At 34.9% G+C, this 17990-nt stretch overlaps 1 protein-coding gene across 2 annotated transcripts; it reads right to left on the bottom strand.

Moving 5' to 3' along the window:
• Positions 1-806: 806 nt before the first annotated feature.
• LOC107862900 (protein BOLA4, chloroplastic/mitochondrial) lies at positions 807-14968 on the bottom strand. Of its 2 annotated transcripts, XM_016708609.2 has the most exons (3): positions 14570-14968; positions 1304-1371; positions 807-1186 (listed from the first exon to the last, which is right to left on the bottom strand). In XM_016708609.2, the coding sequence occupies exons 1-3, from the start codon at positions 14828-14830 to the stop codon at positions 1033-1035; spliced, it is 483 nt and encodes a 160-aa protein (XP_016564095.2). In that variant the 5' UTR covers positions 14831-14968; the 3' UTR covers positions 807-1032. The 2 variants fall into 2 exon arrangements, with proteins under 2 accessions (XP_016564095.2, XP_047265511.1); XM_047409555.1 differs by lacking the exons at positions 807-1186; positions 1304-1371 and adding an exon at positions 2855-7447 and having other exon boundaries at positions 14570-14941.
• Positions 14969-17990: the final 3022 nt, after the last annotated feature.

The raw sequence follows: 17990 nt of genomic DNA, 5'->3' as shown, positions 1-17990 counted from the left end.
AATTCCAACATTTCTAATACACTCTATTCAATACTATTCTTATATACCCCACCTAACGATCCCTAATGTTCAGTGACGGCTAACGTGTTTGATATAACCATTTTTATTGGACTCTCAAAGCTGATGACTTAAATTTTGAGTAGATACATTTTATAGTTTTTGAAACGCAATTTTTTTCTTGTTCATTTGCTTTTTAAGCAAGCCAAATTGTGTTGTATTGTCAGACTCACTCTGCCTTTCTATTATTGTTATCGTCACAGTTTGACAAATGTAAGCATCAAGAAAATTGTGTTTCACGAGTACGTATTAGCTGTGCCTAAACAATCTGAGTTCTAACTTCCCGAAAAGATAAGAAATTTGTCTTTTTTAGTCTAATTCAATACTAAAATAGTAGTAGTATTTTCAAATGATAAATAATTTACGTAGTGCTAATATGCTGCAAGTTTCAACCTGCCAAGACACAAATAATAATCCATTATGTAGTTTGTCCGTTGTTCCAAGGCAGACATATTTAGGAGTAAATGTTAGAAGCAGCATTAAATGTAATGACTCTATGGTATGCGATTACTAACTTCAAATACTCCTATAATATTGATTTATTTTGCCCAAAAATTTAAATTAAATGAAAAGGATGCACCACAAAAAACTGATATCCTTCCACCTCCAAAATTCTGTAAATATATATATATATATATACTGAGCAAATGGTGAAATCCAATTTCTTGAAGCACTTGTTTCTCATCAGTATGTCACCCTATCCATGGTATTAAGCCCTTGAACTGTTCTTCCTTTGGACAGGCACTAGGTTTTAAAAAATGAACTGTTGTTCCAAAATGGCAGGTATTCAATGCACTGTCTCTAACAAACAATGCTAAGCAATACTACTTCAAAGTTGACATACTTGACATCATTCATTGTTCTCTTTTATTCATCGTAACTGTATATATGATGATATCAATTGAAAAGTTTTGGGATTTGAAAATAAAGTAGTTGACTCAGATGGTGTTTTGATACTAGTAGATTGCGCCTTAGTCACTTCCCTGCAGCTGCTTCGGTTGGTGTTTTGGTAGTCATCTGGTCAACTGCATGCACAACATTATGAAGTTCTTCCCATATGGCTTTGTAGACCATCCTCTGCCTATTCACAGCAGATTGTCCCTCAAAAGCTGAAGAGATTACATCAATGCTGCAAAGAGAGCAAAAAAATGACTATAGAATAGCAACAAATAGGTTCGCCACTTGATTAAGTAAACCAGCTTTGTATTCCCGTCCAATGCACCATCTACTAGAGAAGTAACCTCACCTGACATGCCGACCATCACCATAAGCATCTTTCACTACGACTCTGTCCGCATTCAACTGTTCCTTGATCTGTTGACATATATTTAAATCTCAACCAGACATTAATATTGATGCAAGTGACACTATCATGAAAGACATGAATGTAATATCCACACAGATATTACAGGAGGATGGAATCTGTACAGCCAAACGTAGCATTAAGCTAAAAGCGAGTTCTGCAACCCTTATTAAAGTAATCTTACGCCACAGCCTTAATTATGTAACCATGACAAGAATGAAAAAAACGTAAAAAAAAGATCAAATATCAAAAGTATAATGCCATTTGTGAATGGAATTTCATAAATAAAGAAGAATCTACTTCAATTGCTATGCCCTTGGACACAGGCGTACTTGCATAGAAATCTCACCCAAAAAAGGTGGACAATTAGATACAACAGTGGGTGTTGCAGCGAAATTGATTGCAAAAGAGAAGGAAGAGAAGATCTTTACCAGAACTCAAATTGTGGACATGATGTGATTAAGCATTTGTTGCCATGTTTTAGTTAAAGTAGGAGCTAATATATGCCAGAAAGAAGCAGCATTCTGTACTTTGTTGTATATGATTATGATTAAGTATAAATACGAACCACTAGTACTGCATCGAACAGTTTGCGGAAACTTACTATGAGGGAAAAGAGGAGTTAACAATGAGCCACTTTGGTTTAGTTGATTATAAATGCCCTGGCGTATAGCTCAATCGGCATAGGTTGAAGGACTTGTTAGGTCACAATTTTGTCCTGCACCAACCAACCTAAGTTCGGCATTTAAGTGGAGAAGAATAGAGGAGGGGCCGTCATTCTCGAGCTCCAAGGTTGCGGTTGGCCCAAAGGGTAGATTCTAGACAGATTTTTTCGGCCATACAAAGAACAGTGGGTGGGTAAGCATTAAGTATTTATAACTTATACGCACTTGTGTGTTTGAAGCTTTTTTTAAAATAAGTAAATATAAGTGCTGAAGCTAATAACAAATAACTAATGTATTTGGTAAAAAGATGAAAAGTTGTTCTTTGACAAAGTGACTCACGTACATTTTATTTTTCTTAAGGAAAAGGTGGAATGACGTACATAGAACGAAGAGGAACTTAAGGATTTAGTTTGGAAATGGTATTTCGAGAATTAGAAAAAATATGAAGGAAAAAATTATAAAAATCTTGATCAAATTAAAAGTGCTAAGTTGAAAACAATAGTTGGGGGTGACCTATTTATGTCTTTGGATGATTTTGGTTCTAAGCGCTTAGCTACTGCACGTTAGTACTTACCAAAAGCATAGATAAGTCAAAAGGTACTTATAAGCCAAATGACCAACTTATTTGTTTTTTTCCTGAAATCGGTAACTTGACCAACTTATGTGTTTGATTATAAGAACCTATCTGAATCAACTGATTGTAAACAGGTGATAAGTTTTACTATTTTGCATCTTCTTGATGCCAGCAATGATATTACTTCATCAAAAAAACAGGTGACAAGTTTAAGCGTTGAAAAGCATTTTTACGTGCTGAAGCTGATTTTATAAATAAGCAGGTACATGTTTGGATAGAACTGCTGCAACTGTTCATAAGCAATTGACGTGTTTGGTAAAAAAGTGTTCATAAGTTGTTATGTTGTTAGAATGACTAAAATATCCTTAAAATATTGGCAAAAAAGTATAAATTTAAAAGTATTCGTGTAATGAAAAGAGAAAACAACAAAGACGAAGTGAAGACGAAGTAAGAATTTGTTTGGGAAGAGATATGTTAAGAATTATTGATATAGTGGACCTATGGATATATGTAGATTAACGGTTACCTTTCTCAAAAAATAAAAAAAGATATGTTAAGAATTAGAAAAACCATTACGAATAAAATCATAAAATACTTGGCCAAACGAAAGATAAGCTTAAATGCCAGAAGTTGGGGATCTTATGGTTGGTTTTGGCTAATAAACACTTTGGTGTTCGCCAAATGCGTAGATAAGCTAAAAAGTGCTAATAAACCAATTTGGCCAGCTTATAAGCTTAGAGGGTGATTGGCTTGACTTATTTTTAAGTGCTTTTGGCTTTTAAGCACTTTAATATTGAGGTGTTTGCCAAAGACAAAATAGTGCTTATAAGCACTTTACTTTAGGCTTAAAAAGTACCAAAAAAAAACCAAAAATAGGTTGCTACCTACTTTTGGCTTTTAAGTCACTTGAAAGAAGCCCGTCCAAACACCCCCTCAGCCCAATACCCGCTAAGCTTATAAGCTGGTCAAACTAGCTTATAAGCACCTTTTGACTTATCTATGCGTAAACACTATAAAATTATCTAAAATTTATTTTGTCTTAAAAGCACCAACATAAGCCAATTTTGGTGCTTTTAAGTTACAAGAGTGCTTTATAATTTTGATAAAGTCACAAATTGGTCACCCTAAATTATGATTTTATAGCTTACACGCAGTCTTGGTTTGACTGAACCTTTTGCAATTCTATCCCTAATATCTTTTGTAATCTCGTGGTACTTTATCAAAAAAAAGTTATGTAATCTCCGAAATACTCTTCCTAACATAACATTTAATTCTCGGCATTCTATTTCTGCAATTCTTCCTTTTATACGTTAAAAGTACTATAAAATTTTTCTTTTTTTGTAAAAACTTTAAGGACATTTCGGTTATTTTAACATAAAAGTGCTTATCAAGACTTTTTTACCAAACATATTGACTATTAATTATCAGTTTCAACATTTCTATCCAAACGTGTACGATATAACTGCTTGTCTATAAATTCAGCTTCAACACCTAAAAGTGGTTTCCAAACCTTGATGAGAATGCTAATCAGTCACTTTTAATCAGCTAATCCAACAGTCTCGAAAGCTTATCCAAACCCTAAAATAATTTGAGAATATTATAAACTAAGTTCAAGGATCCTCTGAAAGGGACTTCACAAGTTCAATCTAAAACACAAACTATACTTCTTTTATTTTATTTGATCAAGTCTTTCAATAAACATAGTTCAATTTAACTTCATTATGACACCAAGACGAATTTTATGAGAGTTTCCTAATATTTGATTACTGCTTTTGCAGTACTTTTCTATTCCCATTCCCCAACACTAGCGTCAAGAAATGTGCACCCCTTTATTTCTTCTGATTTCATAGTTCAAATAGTTTTCAGCATCTATATATTTCTTTGTCATATAGCCACTTATAACAATCACCCAAAACTCATCACAATTCCGGTGCCTATAAAATTGAATCTTTTTTTTTTTTTTGAGAAAGGTAACATTAAAATTGAATCTTTGTCCTAACTTTAATAGTTCATTGCACATGGATCAAGGTGTTGTGTTGCACCAATGCGCTAGTTAGCTATTTGATAAAATATGCAACACATGTGATCCTAGTTAATTCCAGTTCATCTTTTTGTTTGCAAGGGTTACTGGTGCAAGGTTTGAAACTTGGTGGATAATCGACTTGATCCTCCCCCTTTCTCCACCTAAGTACCAAGCTTTTCTGTTCAAATCCATGGCATGCACCTAACACATTTCTTCTTACCACTAGATCAAAGCCAGGGGAGGGGCCTCACTGCATGATTCACTGAATATCTAGAGGCGGCTTCATTCATCTGTTGTTCCTTTTTTTCGTTTCAAACCCTAACATCTTCAATTCTAAAAAAAAAAAATCATCTTCAATTCTACAAATTTAACCATCGTAACAAATATCATGAATATTGACTTCTTCTTTTTTTTGAAAAGGGAATATTTTGTAATTTTGAAGTCAAATCCTTATAAGGTTCCTTCTTTTAAGTGATTTTGCAAGACAGCACATACTCAAGGATTCTTTCTTCCTAATTTGTGCCCCTTCCAACAACCTGAAACATCATCAAAGGCCCCTTGAGTTCTACACCTCAAGCTCTTCCTTTTTTTGCCCCCAATTTCTTCCTCCTAATTCTTTGAAAGGTTTTAAGATGCTTTTACTTTAATGAGATAAGTATGAAAAACACACCTAAACCAACCCCTTTTTTTAAGTTTCACACAAACTATGCGAGTGTGCGAAACACACCTAACCTATCACACTTTAGTTTGAGAAACACACCTCAATGTTGACTGGACTAAGTGTTTGTATACACATGCCTCTAGGTGCGTCTGGGCATGAAAAATTTATCCACGTGGCAATGGAGTATTTTACATGATTTCAGAGCCTAAAGGACAACTTTTTTAATCCAAAATTTCCAAGGGGCAAAGAAAAATGGAAAATGCCAGGGAGGCAAAGGCGGGGGAGGCCTCATGCCTTACCTTTAACCATTGAACGGCGTCAGTTAAATAGTTAAATGGTTTAAGGTAAGGCGGGTGCACCGTCACGCCTTGCAAGGCAGGAACAGTGATCCGCCTTCCTTCTTCCCATTAATGCAGACATTGCTGCTCCGCCTTCCTTTTTCCTTCAAAAGGCGAACTTGTCTTAAACAATAATTGATCAAAAATTTCATATTTAGCTAGAACAAATTGATTAAATCTAGGTAAGTGATTGTACATTAGTGGGATAGACTGGGTATAATTAGGTTCTTAGCTGAAAATGGATGATACGGTTAGTGGGTTAATTTCTTCAAACTTCAGACTTTCTATTATTGGCACAAAATCATTAAATGTGAAAAATATGAAGAAAGGTGCAAAATCATAGTAAAAAAGAAAAAGAAACTACTACTATTAAATAAAATGTGAAAAATATGAAGAAAGAAAAAACAAGGTAGGTGTGGGGTTTTAAAAGACGCAATACTATACTAGGATATAGGTATTAAATGAAAGATTGGTGCAAAATTGAAAAAGAATACTAGTAAATGTGGCAACTAAGAAGTTGAACCAAAAAAACAATTAAGTCATGAGCACTAAATGTAGTTGGATACCCCACTCAAACCATCTAATCTTGCTAACATGTTCTTACAAAGTCAGCTTTGTTAGCAGCGTTGGGAAGAAGGAGACGGAGCATTGTTCCCGCCTTGCAAGGCGTGATAGTGCACCGGCCTTACCTTTAACCATTTAACTCACGTTGTTAAATGGTTAAAAGTAAGGCGCGAGGCCTCCCCCGCTTTTGCTCCTTTGGCATTTTTCCATTTTTCGTTGCCTTCTTGAATTTTTGGATGATTGTCCTTTAGGCTCCAAACTCTATTTTACACCACTAAGAAGAGATGTCGATGTATGGAGTATTTTACACGGTGAACTTTAACTTTTTGCCAACGATGAAATTGTTTTCCATGTCTTTTAAAAAAAAAAGAGAGTGCAACACATATTAGTTGAGGTGTGTTTCTCAAACTAAAGTGTGATAGTTAGGTGTGTTTCACACACTCCCAATAGTTTAGGTGTGAAACTCAAAAAGAAACGATAGTTTGGGTATTTTTTGACACTTATTTCTTCTTTAATACTAACTCAACGTACATAAAGTAACCAGTTTCAAAAAGAAAATACTAACTCAACATACTATTCTGTCACTCTGCTTATCTTTTATAACTAGTCTTATCTAGAAGTGAGACTCATTAAGACTCGATCATAAGATGTTTTAGAGTTCAGAAAAAAAAAGTATCAGCATTTGGAGCACGAAGAAATTTCTTAGTGTCAGATCAACATTTTGGATAATGCCATTCAGCCCTAGAGAAGTAAGAAAGTTGGAGTTCATGAAAAGCGGAAAAAGACATCAAGAAAATCTTGATCCTGGTCCCTGCTTGTATTTTCTGGTTATATAAGATAATATAAAAACTTACACGAAACACAAGTCCTATACCACGTCTTAAGACAGAAATGCTCTCGTAGGATCTTTTACTTCAATAGTAGATATCAGGTCTGTCGGCAAGTTAGTTCACGTATTCTCCTATTTCAATAAGAAACGTGTTTGGCCCGCGTTGAATACAGCCAGGAACTACTAGCACAAGATCCAGTATTTGAAAAAAAGGTTCCATACCCATAATAGTTAGCTTCAACCCACTGCTCGAGCAACTTGCAACTATATTGTCTTTTCTTGAAAGGCTTCTTTCAAATGAAAGGAATTCATTATGACTGCGGTTCTGGAAAGACAGGTTAGACTTGACCCACCCGGGGCATAAGCAGGAAGAAGACTGTCGGATTTCAATAGACAGAGAGAGTATATCTTGAAAAGCTTCTAAGAAAGCCAGCTGAATAGTATTTGGACAAAAAGAAACAATGCTTTAATGAACTTTCGACTACAAGCAATATCATAAAGCTAGGTGCTTAATGAATATCTTTAATTGGTGCAAGTTGTTCCCTGTAATTAGCATTTAGCATTGACCATTTTTTCGATTTCGCTAGCTCTTTAGGGGCCGTTTGGTTGTGGGATAGGGTAGGTGGGAATATCTCACCCTCCTGAGACAATAATATCTATTACTAAACAAGGATAAAATAATACAACAGGATATCCTGGGATTATTATCCTTATCCCACCAACCAAAGGACTCCTTAGGGGTGGTTTGATACACAGACTAATTTATCCCATCAGAGATGGGATAGAATAATTGAAAATTGGATTTGATAGGGTTGAAATATCCTATGATTAAGCTTGGGATAAAATTTAAACCGCGTTTGGTCAACAATATAAATTTATCCTGTGCTTAATCCTAGGATATCCCACGTTATCTCGCATACCAAACAACCCCTTATTACTTTAGAAATGAGCTGAACAGATCGTCATTTTGTATCTTTTGTCTCCTATTGCATCTTCCTAATGCCTTTTATGAAATCTACTTACTTCATCAAGAATAAAAAACATCTCTTCAGTTCAAATTTAGCAATTACTCACTGTCATGGAGGATTCAGGGCATAAACTCCGGAACAAAGTCTTATAGTAATCCCTAAAGTTTTAATCTTTACACAGAAGTTACCAATGCTCAAGCTGTGAAAACACATAAATACTCCCACAGTTTCAAAATACTTGGCTCCTGTGACTTTCTTTTTGGCAACGGCTCCTGCTACTTTATGCCCCCTTAATAATGTCACGTCCCAAAATAATCCCTAGGCGTGACTGGCTCCCGACAACACCGTTTGCCGAGAGAACCAATTTTCTATTCATTCACTATATCTACAAATACTGAGATGAAACATACACAACACTATATGCACGAAATAATCATTAACACAGGATAGTTATCCAACAAGATACCGCATAGCGATTTATGAAAACGACAATAGTTTAGATAACAAATCTCTAACCCAAGTCTCACACCAAGTTCATGGAGCATCTAAACAGAATTACATGAGTTCAGCTATTGGGCATGCAAACTCAACGAAAGGAGATATAAGCTAAAAATAACTAAAGATGAATGACAACCTTCACGAAAAATGCGAAGGCTCACCTTAGCGACAGAATCCACACGAAAAGACAGTCAGCCACGAGCCCCCCTCTCTCTGCAGGTATGCAAGTAAGGAGTGAGCTATATAAATATAACCCAGTAAGATCCTCGACCTGTTACTTTAATACCCCTGGAACAAGTGTTAGAAAATACAAGGCACAACGAAATACACAAATAATATGTACATAATATCTTTCATAAGTAATATCAATAAGATTTCCAAAGAGGTCATCCTATATGTCAACTCAATCCACACTCACGACTTGTCATAAATGGCAGTGAAGTGATCGGCCTAACACCCCGACAAGCCCACGGCAGCATATATAATGCCCCAAAAAAATCTACTACGGCAGCATGTACAAGCCCCTAACATATTACGGCAGCATAAGTAATGCCCCTAATATATTAGGGCAGCTACATATGCCCTTAGAGACTATAACGACAGCGAAGAAAATATATTCAACGCCCCAACCTCACCTCACATTTCATCTTTAATTGATTCTCAATACACTTCACAAAATAAATATCCACAGCTTATTAAAGGTCACATATTCTACCGAGCTCACGCTTGTCCCAACACATGGACTAGGCAGAAAAATTTAATTTTTATAAAGTAAATTTAAAAAGCAAGCATCAAAGCTTAAAGTCTCACTTACCTCGAATGCACAATTCAAGCACCACCTTCTAGTAAATCAAAATATGTTCCCGAAAATTCAAAGCACCTTAAACTACACCAAAAGGGGTTTAATATAGTCAATACCCCATCAACGATCATCCCGTAAAATTTCAGAGAAAGTCAATTATCAAAGTCTATCGATCAATCCAATTACTCAAATTATGTACTTCTACCATTCAAAATGCAACTGCCAAACTTGTATCCTAGTATGCAAATTTTCAAGTCAAACCACTACTATGTTCCACTTAAACTTTTGACAGAGATTAATATGAATTTTACAACTGCAAGATAGGAAATTGTCAAATTAGATTATAATATTGCACTTTCCATTCACTGATTTCCAGTCAAGCCACTGTAAAGAGGCTAACCTTTTATGTGGTTAATCTTTAGTTCCAGCATAGGCTATTGGTGATGGACTTGGGCATAAAGAAGGGTAAGAAGAGTAGGGGTGAGGAGGGGCGACCGAGAATTAAGTGGGGCGGCCTAACGCCGGTGAATGTGCGGGAGATTGGGGAGAAGTTGGCAGGTATGGGGGTGTAGGAGTGTAGGGGAGACATAGATGGTATGTGGGATAGGGCGGCTAGGTGCATCAAGGAGACTGCTAGTGAAGTGTTGGGTACGTCCAGGGGCCGGGCCGATCACCATCAGGGGGATTGATGGTGGAATGAAGAGGTAAAGAAGAAAGTAGAGACTAAGAAGGGGGCGCATGCAAAGTTGATTGAGAGTAAGGATGAAGAAGAGAAGCGGGTGTTTAGGGAGGAGTACAAGTTAGCGAGGAAGAAAGCTAAGCTAGCAGTTACGGCTGCAAAGACGACAGCGTTTGAGAGCTTGTATGCGGGGTTAGAGGAGAAACGAGGGGGAAAAAAGGTTGTTTAGGCTGGCTAAGGCTAGAGAGAAGAAGGATCGTGACCTAGACCAGGTGAAATGCATTAAGGGGAGGATGGTAGAGTGTTGGTGGAAGATGGTCACATTAAGAAGAGATGATAGTCGTATTTTCATAGGCTCTTAAATGATGAAGAGGAGAGAGTTATTGAGTTAAGTGAGCTAGTGCAATCAGAGAAGTGTCGTGATTTTAGTTATTATAAACGTTTTAAGGTGGAGGAGGTCAGAGAGGTTGTTCACAGGATGCGAAGGGGTAGAGCAACGGGACCTGATGAGATCCCCGTGGATTTTTGGAAGTTTTCTGGCGAAGCTGGTTTAAGGTGGTTGATGGATCTATTTAATGATATTTTCAAGTCGGCGAAAATGCCCGAGGCCTGGAAATGGAACACTATGATCCCTCTGTATAAGAATAAGGGTGACATTCAGAATTGCAACAACTATAGGGGTATTAAGTTATTGAGTCACACGATGAAGATTTAGGAGAGAGTGGTCGAGTGGAGGTAGAGGAGGTTAGTGTCTATTTCGGAGAACCAGTTTGGATTTATGTCCGGGCGCTCTACGACAGAGGCAATTCACCTAGTGCGGAGACTGGTGTAACAGTACAGGGAAAGGAAGAAGGACCTGCACATGGTGTTTATCGACTTGGAAAAGGCATATGACAGGAAAAGGCATATGACAGTCCCTAGGGAAGTCTTTTGGAGATGTTTGGAGGTGAGTAGGGTCCTGGTGGCGTATATCAGAGCAATTAAGGACATGTATGATGGAGCTAAGACCCAGGTGAGGACGGCGGGAGGAGATTCAGAGCATTTTCCGGTCTTGACAGGATTGCATCAGGGATCTACTCTTGGCCCGTTTTTGTTTGCTTTGGTTATGGAGGTGTTGACGCGGCATATGGACAATCTAGCCCTCATAAAAAAAATAATAATTTTGGGTTATTACATTCTCCCCCACTTAAAATAACGTTCGTCCTCGAACGGGTTTAGAATCTTACTTGAAATGTCGAATAAGTGAGGATATCTAACTCGCATCTCCTCCTCGGACTCCCATGTAGCTTCCTCGGTTGGATGATTACGCCATAATACCTTGACTGAAGCTATTTCTTCGACCTCAACTGTCGCACTTGCCTATCCCGAATAGCTATCAGGCTTTCCTCATACGTCAGATTCTCATCAAGCTCTACATCCTCTGGCTGGATCTACTTGCTTCATGGATTGCTATTATCTCATCAAAGAGAAAGTTTGTTGTATTGATCCTTTCTTTTTGTACGTTGTTCTACATGGATTAGAGGTTATTTATAGTCATTATTGGATAACTTTCAATAAAAGAGTAATGATATTGTTGGCTATGTGCCAAGATATAATTGGGCTACATATGTTCATGGACTCCACCATTATGTTCATGGACACCACCATGTTTTATAATAACTCAATTTCATACCTTAATAACTGAGAAACTTTAATCCCACCTTTAAGTTCCCCAACCTATATTTTTTTTCCTCTTATGTTGTCTGCTGATTTCTTCCAAGGAATAAAGGAAGCCACACATATATATATATATAGCCCAACACACAACTTTTCTTTTCTCCCCTAATAATACACTTTTCTTCCACTATTTTTCCCTTTAATCATGAAAGACACAAGGGAGTGGGTGTGGCCCTTTTCCCACTTCAATATGGCCCATCTACCCCCTCAATAAAAAAAAAGAATTTTGGGTTATTATAAAACATGGTGGAGTCCATGAACATATGTAGCCCAATTACATCTTGGCACATAGCCAACAACATCATTACTCTTTTGTTGAAAGTTATCCAATAATGGCTATAAATAGCCTCTAATCCATGTAGAACAACGTACAAGAAGAAAGGATCAATACAACAAACTTTCTCTTTGATGAGATAGTAGCAATCCATGAAGCAAGTAGATCCAGCCAGAGGATGTAGAGCTTGATGAGAATCTGACGTATGAGGAAAGCCCGATAGCTATTCTGGATAGGCAAGTGCGACAGTTGAGGTCGAAGAAGATAGCTTCAGTCAAGGTATTATGGCGTAATCATCCAACCGAGGAAGCTACATGGGAGTCCGAGGAGGAGACGCGAGTTAGATATCCTCACTTATTCGACATTTCAGGTAAGATTCTAGACCCGTTCGAGGACAAACATTATTTTAAGTGGGGGAGAATGTAATAACCCAAAATTATTATTTTTTTATGAGGGGAAGATGGGTCATATTATTAATATTGTTTAAGGGAATTTAATTGAAGTGGGAAAAGGACCACACCTACTCCCTTGTGTCTTTCATGATTAAAGGGAAAAATAGTGGAAGAAGAGTGTATTATTAGGGGAGAAAAGAAAAGTTGTGTGTTGGGCTATATATATGCATGTGGCTTTTTTTATTCCTTGGAAGAAATCAGCAGACAGCATAAGAGGAAAAAAAATATAGGTTGGGGAACTTAAAAGGTGGGATTAAAGCTTCTCAGTTATTAAGGTATGAAACTTTTCCATTGTTCTTTAGCATGGAATTAAATATATGTGCAGTAGTGCGGGTGGTTGCTCATGATATTAAGTGATAGAATTAAATTATTTGGGACTTATGATAGGCTAATGGCTTAGTAAAGTTAGTCATTATCTAATGGACTTTGACAGTGTGTAACTTGAACGTCCCTCTCCTTTGGTTCTGTTGAGCACCAGATGCTCAAGAATGTGGAATTAAAGATTAACCACATAAAAGGTTAGCCTCTTTACAGTGGCTTGACTGGAAATCAGTGAATGAAAAGTGTAATATTATAATCTAATTTGACAATTTCCTATCTTGCAGTTGTAAAATTCATATTAATCTCTGTCAAAAGTTTAAGTGGAACATAGTAGAGGTTTGACTTGAAAATCTGCATACTAGGATACAAGTTGCGTTTTAATTGGTAGAAGTACATAATTTGAGTAATTGGATTAAGCGATAGCTTTGATAATTGACTTTCTCTGAAATTTCATGGGATGATCGTTGATGGGGTATTGACTATATTAAACCCCTTTTTGGTGTAGTTTAAGCTGCTTTGAGTTTTGGGGAACATATTTTGATTTATTAGAAGGTGGTGCTTGAATTGTGCATTCGAGGTAAATGAGACTTTAAGCTTTGATGCTTGTTTTTTAAATTTACTTTATAAAAAATAAATTTTTCTGCCAAGTCCATGTGTTGGGACAAGAGTGAGCTCGGTGGAATATGTGACCTTTAATAAGCTGTGGATATTTATTTTGTGAAGTGTATTGAGAATCAGTTAGAGGTAAAATGTGAGGTGAGGTTGGGGCGTTGAATATATTTTCTTCGCTGTCATTATAGTCTCTAGGGGCATACGTAGCTTCCGTAATATATTAGGGGCATTACTTATGCTGCCGTAATATGTTAGGGGCTTGAACATGCTGCCGTAGTAGATTTTTAGGGGCATTATATATGCTACTGTGGACTTGTCGGGGTATTAGGCCGATCACCTTCACTGCCGTTTATGACAAGTCGTGACTGCAGGTTGAGTTGAGATATAGGATGGCATTTTTGAACCTCTTTGGAAATCTTATTGATATTACTTTATGAAAGATATTATGAATATATTATTTGTGTATTTTGTTGTGCCTTGTATTTTCTAACACTTGTTCCAGGGGTGTTAAAGTAGTGGGTCGAGGATCTTACTGGGTTATATTTATATAGCTCACTCTTTACTTGCATACCTGCAGATACGGTTGCAGAGAGAGAGGGGCTCGTGGCTGACTGTCTTTTCATGTGGATTCTGTCGCTGAGGTGAGCCTTCGCATTATTCGTGAAGGCTGTCATTCATCTTTAGTTATTTTTAGCTTATATGGTTTGCATGCCCAATCAAGTAATTCTGTTTAGATGCTCCATGAACTTGGTGTGAGACTTGGGTCAGAGATTTGTTATCTAAACTATTGTCGTTTTCATAAATCGCTATGTGGTATCTTGTTGGATAACTATCCTGCGTTAATGATTATTTCGTGCATATAGTGTTGTGTATGTTTTCATCTCAGTATTTGTAGATATGGTGAATAAATTGGGACTTGACAAATAAGCAGTGTGTTTTACTAAAAGAACCTTTTTAATGATTCTTTGGACTCGAAATTTGATTACTATTGTTTTAAATAGGTATTTAATACTAAAGAAGGTAGTCTAATAAATTAACCTTTTTAATGATTCTTTGGACTGGAAATTTGATTAATATTGCTTTATATAGTTATTTCATACTAAAGGTAATATAAAAAAGAAGTAATAGAACTCTGTCGAATTGTGAAAATAGACTGACGTAAATTGAAACACATGGTCTGCTATAGGGACAACAAACTCAATATACTTTGAAAAAGGGGTAAATGAATTGAACCTTTTTCTCCATAGACTGCATAAGAGGGGAATCAAATGAGCCGGTGTCGCTAGTTGCTCGAATACTAAAACTCCGTCGACCGGCGAAATCGGCTTCAATGTTGGACCGTATGTGAGGAAGGAGGTTCATCGGCCGGTAGGAAGGGGAAGATATAGAATAGCATTTCAGGAATGAAGGTACACGTGGCTGAACGGAGGTGCTCCATCGCCGGATACATAGCACCGCCACGTTTGGCCTCACAAATAGAGCCGCCTTCGTCATCTCTAATTTCTCTTTCCCTTGCGATTGATTGGTCACTAGCGAATTAGTTAGTGGTCCGTTTGGTTTAACGGATAATACCAATATCAGTAACAATCTCCAAAATAAAATGTACTCCACCTCCGGCCTATTTTATTTGGCAACGTATATATTTGTAAATTATTTTATTAAGAATAAAAAATAAGTTTTTCTTTTGAAAAAAAAATTATTTTATTTTCAAATAAATGTATATTTAAGTTTTATATTTTGATCATAATCTTTTTAATATATTCATAAGTTTATATATGTGGAAAGTGATAAATTCAATTAAAAAATAAGTTGGTAAATTCAATTAAAGTGTATATCTGAATTAAATGGTGCACTTATTTAAAAATGAATGAAGGTTATAAATATTTTGACTTAAAAGGAAAGAGTATCACATAATATGAGATAGGAGAGTAATGTTTTTTATAATTTTAGGGTGCGGGTCTATGGAGTTCGACTAATTTTATGAAATTAAGATTATTACGTTTGATTAATTACATGGGATAAATATAAATTATCACATTTTGCTTTTGTACAATTAACTATTTTTAAAAACTTATATCTATGGAAGTCTGCTTTTCGACAAAATAAATAAATTTAATTAAAGTAAAATCATTTACAATAGCATGTACTGTGAAAGTAGAGCCGTCAATATGGGTCAGGTTCGTTGGGTCGATCTGACCCGACCTGTAATTTGATGGAGTTGGACTTCAGTTTTTGCAACTCATTTAAGAATAGGATTTTTTAGCTCGGCCCGGATAAGTCTGTGACCTGTGGATTGGGCTAGCCCGTAGACCGATCCGTAAGTTAAATACATGCAACTATATAGATTGTTTATTAGTATTTTTATTTGGTTTGAAAGATATCATGTAAAAAGTTATTTAATTTTGCTATTAGGAGTATTTTTTGAGGGATGTTGGAGACTTGATTAACAAGTATTAACACTATGTAATATTGTCTGGTAATATTTATGCTTATTAACATTCTAAAATTAAATTATAAAGTATTATGTTTAAAAAGGTGGGCTGATCCGTGAAGCCCGCAACCCATAGAGTAATGGTGTGGGCTTGATATTTTTTGGCCTATTATTTTGATGGGCAGACCGACCTGACCCGTCAAATTCAAAACCCGCGTAGGCTAGCTCATATAGATTGGGCCGATCCATATTGACAACTCTATATGAAAGACGCCAAAAGAATCTTTTGGCATCATTTGCTGTTCTTTTGTCAATGTTATCATTTGAATTTGAAAAAGAGTCCCAAGCTTTTTACTTGGACGTATTATCAGTCATTATACATTGTAAAAAAAAAAACTAAAAAAAGTAAAGAGAGATATGTCATCACTATTGCAACATTTAGAGTTAATAACTCAAATGGCCACTCAACTTTGAATTTTTATCCCAGAAAGTCTCTCAACTTTCACATTTTTACTCAGAAAGTCATTCAACTTTCACATTTTTACTCAGACTTTCTGAGTAAAAATGTGAAAGTTGAGTGACTTTCTGAGTAAAGATCAAAGTTGAGTGATTTTCTGGGATAAAAGTCCAAAGTTGAATAACTTTCTGGGATAAAAGTTCAAAGTTGAATCACCATTTGAGTTATTAACTTCAACATTTATGTAAAAACACCATAGGGGTATTAGAAACTATATTTTTTTTTTTAGGTAATGGTTTGATATTTTTTATTGGCTTTTGCATGTCGTGAGGTTAATTAAGCAATAAATGCATGATATTCAATATATATAAAGAAAGATATTTTTATAATATTTATGTAAGCATATCTCTGTAACAGAAAATTAAAATATTAAAATACACATATCATTTATATGTCTGAGCAAAATAAACTCCCTTGATTATATAATTAAGGGGAAAAAAGGCAAAGATATTCCTCAAATCTTTATCGTTAGAACGAAAACTCCTCATTAAAAAATAATGTATATATATTTTCATCATCTAGTAAATAATGCATATTTACTTTTTTTTCTTAACAGTTTTGTATTTACTAAATTACAAAAATCATAAAAGTCAAATGACTTCAAAAAATTACCTAATTCATTTTTTTCAGTGATTGGTATTTTCATATGGATAAAAGAAATGAGTGATGTAATATTTTAAAGTCACATAGCATTTTTTTTAGTTAAAAATTAGTTTTAGATTAATTTTTTTATCAATATGCTAACAAAAAAAAATATTTAAGGAAAATTTCAAAAGTAACAACTTAACAGCTATAATTATATTTTTTATAGCAACTGTTTCATAATTACGAAAATAATAAATTATATTTTATATTTAAGTAAAATGTTGCTATATAAATACATATACAAATTGAATAGTAATTCTTATTTTAACTCTCATCAGTTACAGTTACAGTTAAATAAGGGAAGTAATCGTCCTTTAATTCATCTTACATTTGATTATAAAGATCTTTTTCCTAATATGACTCTTTTATTTCTCTTCTTTTTTATCCTTTTCCTTTTCTTTTTCTAATTTTTAGTTTTATTTTTATTTTTTTCTCATATTTTTCTTTTTCTTTTCCTATTTTCATTTCTTTTTTTATCGTATTGTTTTTTTATTTTAATTTTTTTTCTTTCCACTTTATTTTGACTCTTCTGTTTTATCCTCTCTTTTTTTTTCGTTTCTCATATTTTTCTTTTTCTTTTCCGATTTTCATTTTCTTTTTTTTTCATATTTTTATTTTTTATTTATTTTCTCTTTGCTTTTATTTTTACGCTTATATTTGTAGCTTTTACTTCTCTTTTTTTTTATTTTTTTCGTTTCACTTCTTTTTCTTTGGATTTTTTTTTATTTTTTTACTCTTCCATCTCTTACTTTTATTTTTAAAAGACACATATCTATATCACATATACATATTCAAAAATATACAAAATACATAGACATATAGATTTACGTATGTATTTACAGTACAAAACATACATATATATCTGCAGATGTATTTATAGAAATACATATCTGACTCATATATATATATAGAACATATAAGACACAAGATCTCTATAACAAAAAGTGACATAATACATTTGCCTAGTTACGCTTGAACTATACATTTCTTCTTCATGATGTAGACATCAAAAATATTTTTATGACAAAAAATATGCATCATCCATAAATACATATGCATTA

The sequence above is a fragment of the Capsicum annuum genome, chromosome 3, assembly GCF_002878395.1.
Source record: "Capsicum annuum cultivar UCD-10X-F1 chromosome 3, UCD10Xv1.1, whole genome shotgun sequence".
NCBI classification, from domain to species: Eukaryota; Viridiplantae; Streptophyta; class Magnoliopsida; order Solanales; family Solanaceae; genus Capsicum; species Capsicum annuum.
Note: the sequence above shows the minus strand (reverse complement) of the source record. Positions and strands in the feature narration are given on the sequence as shown.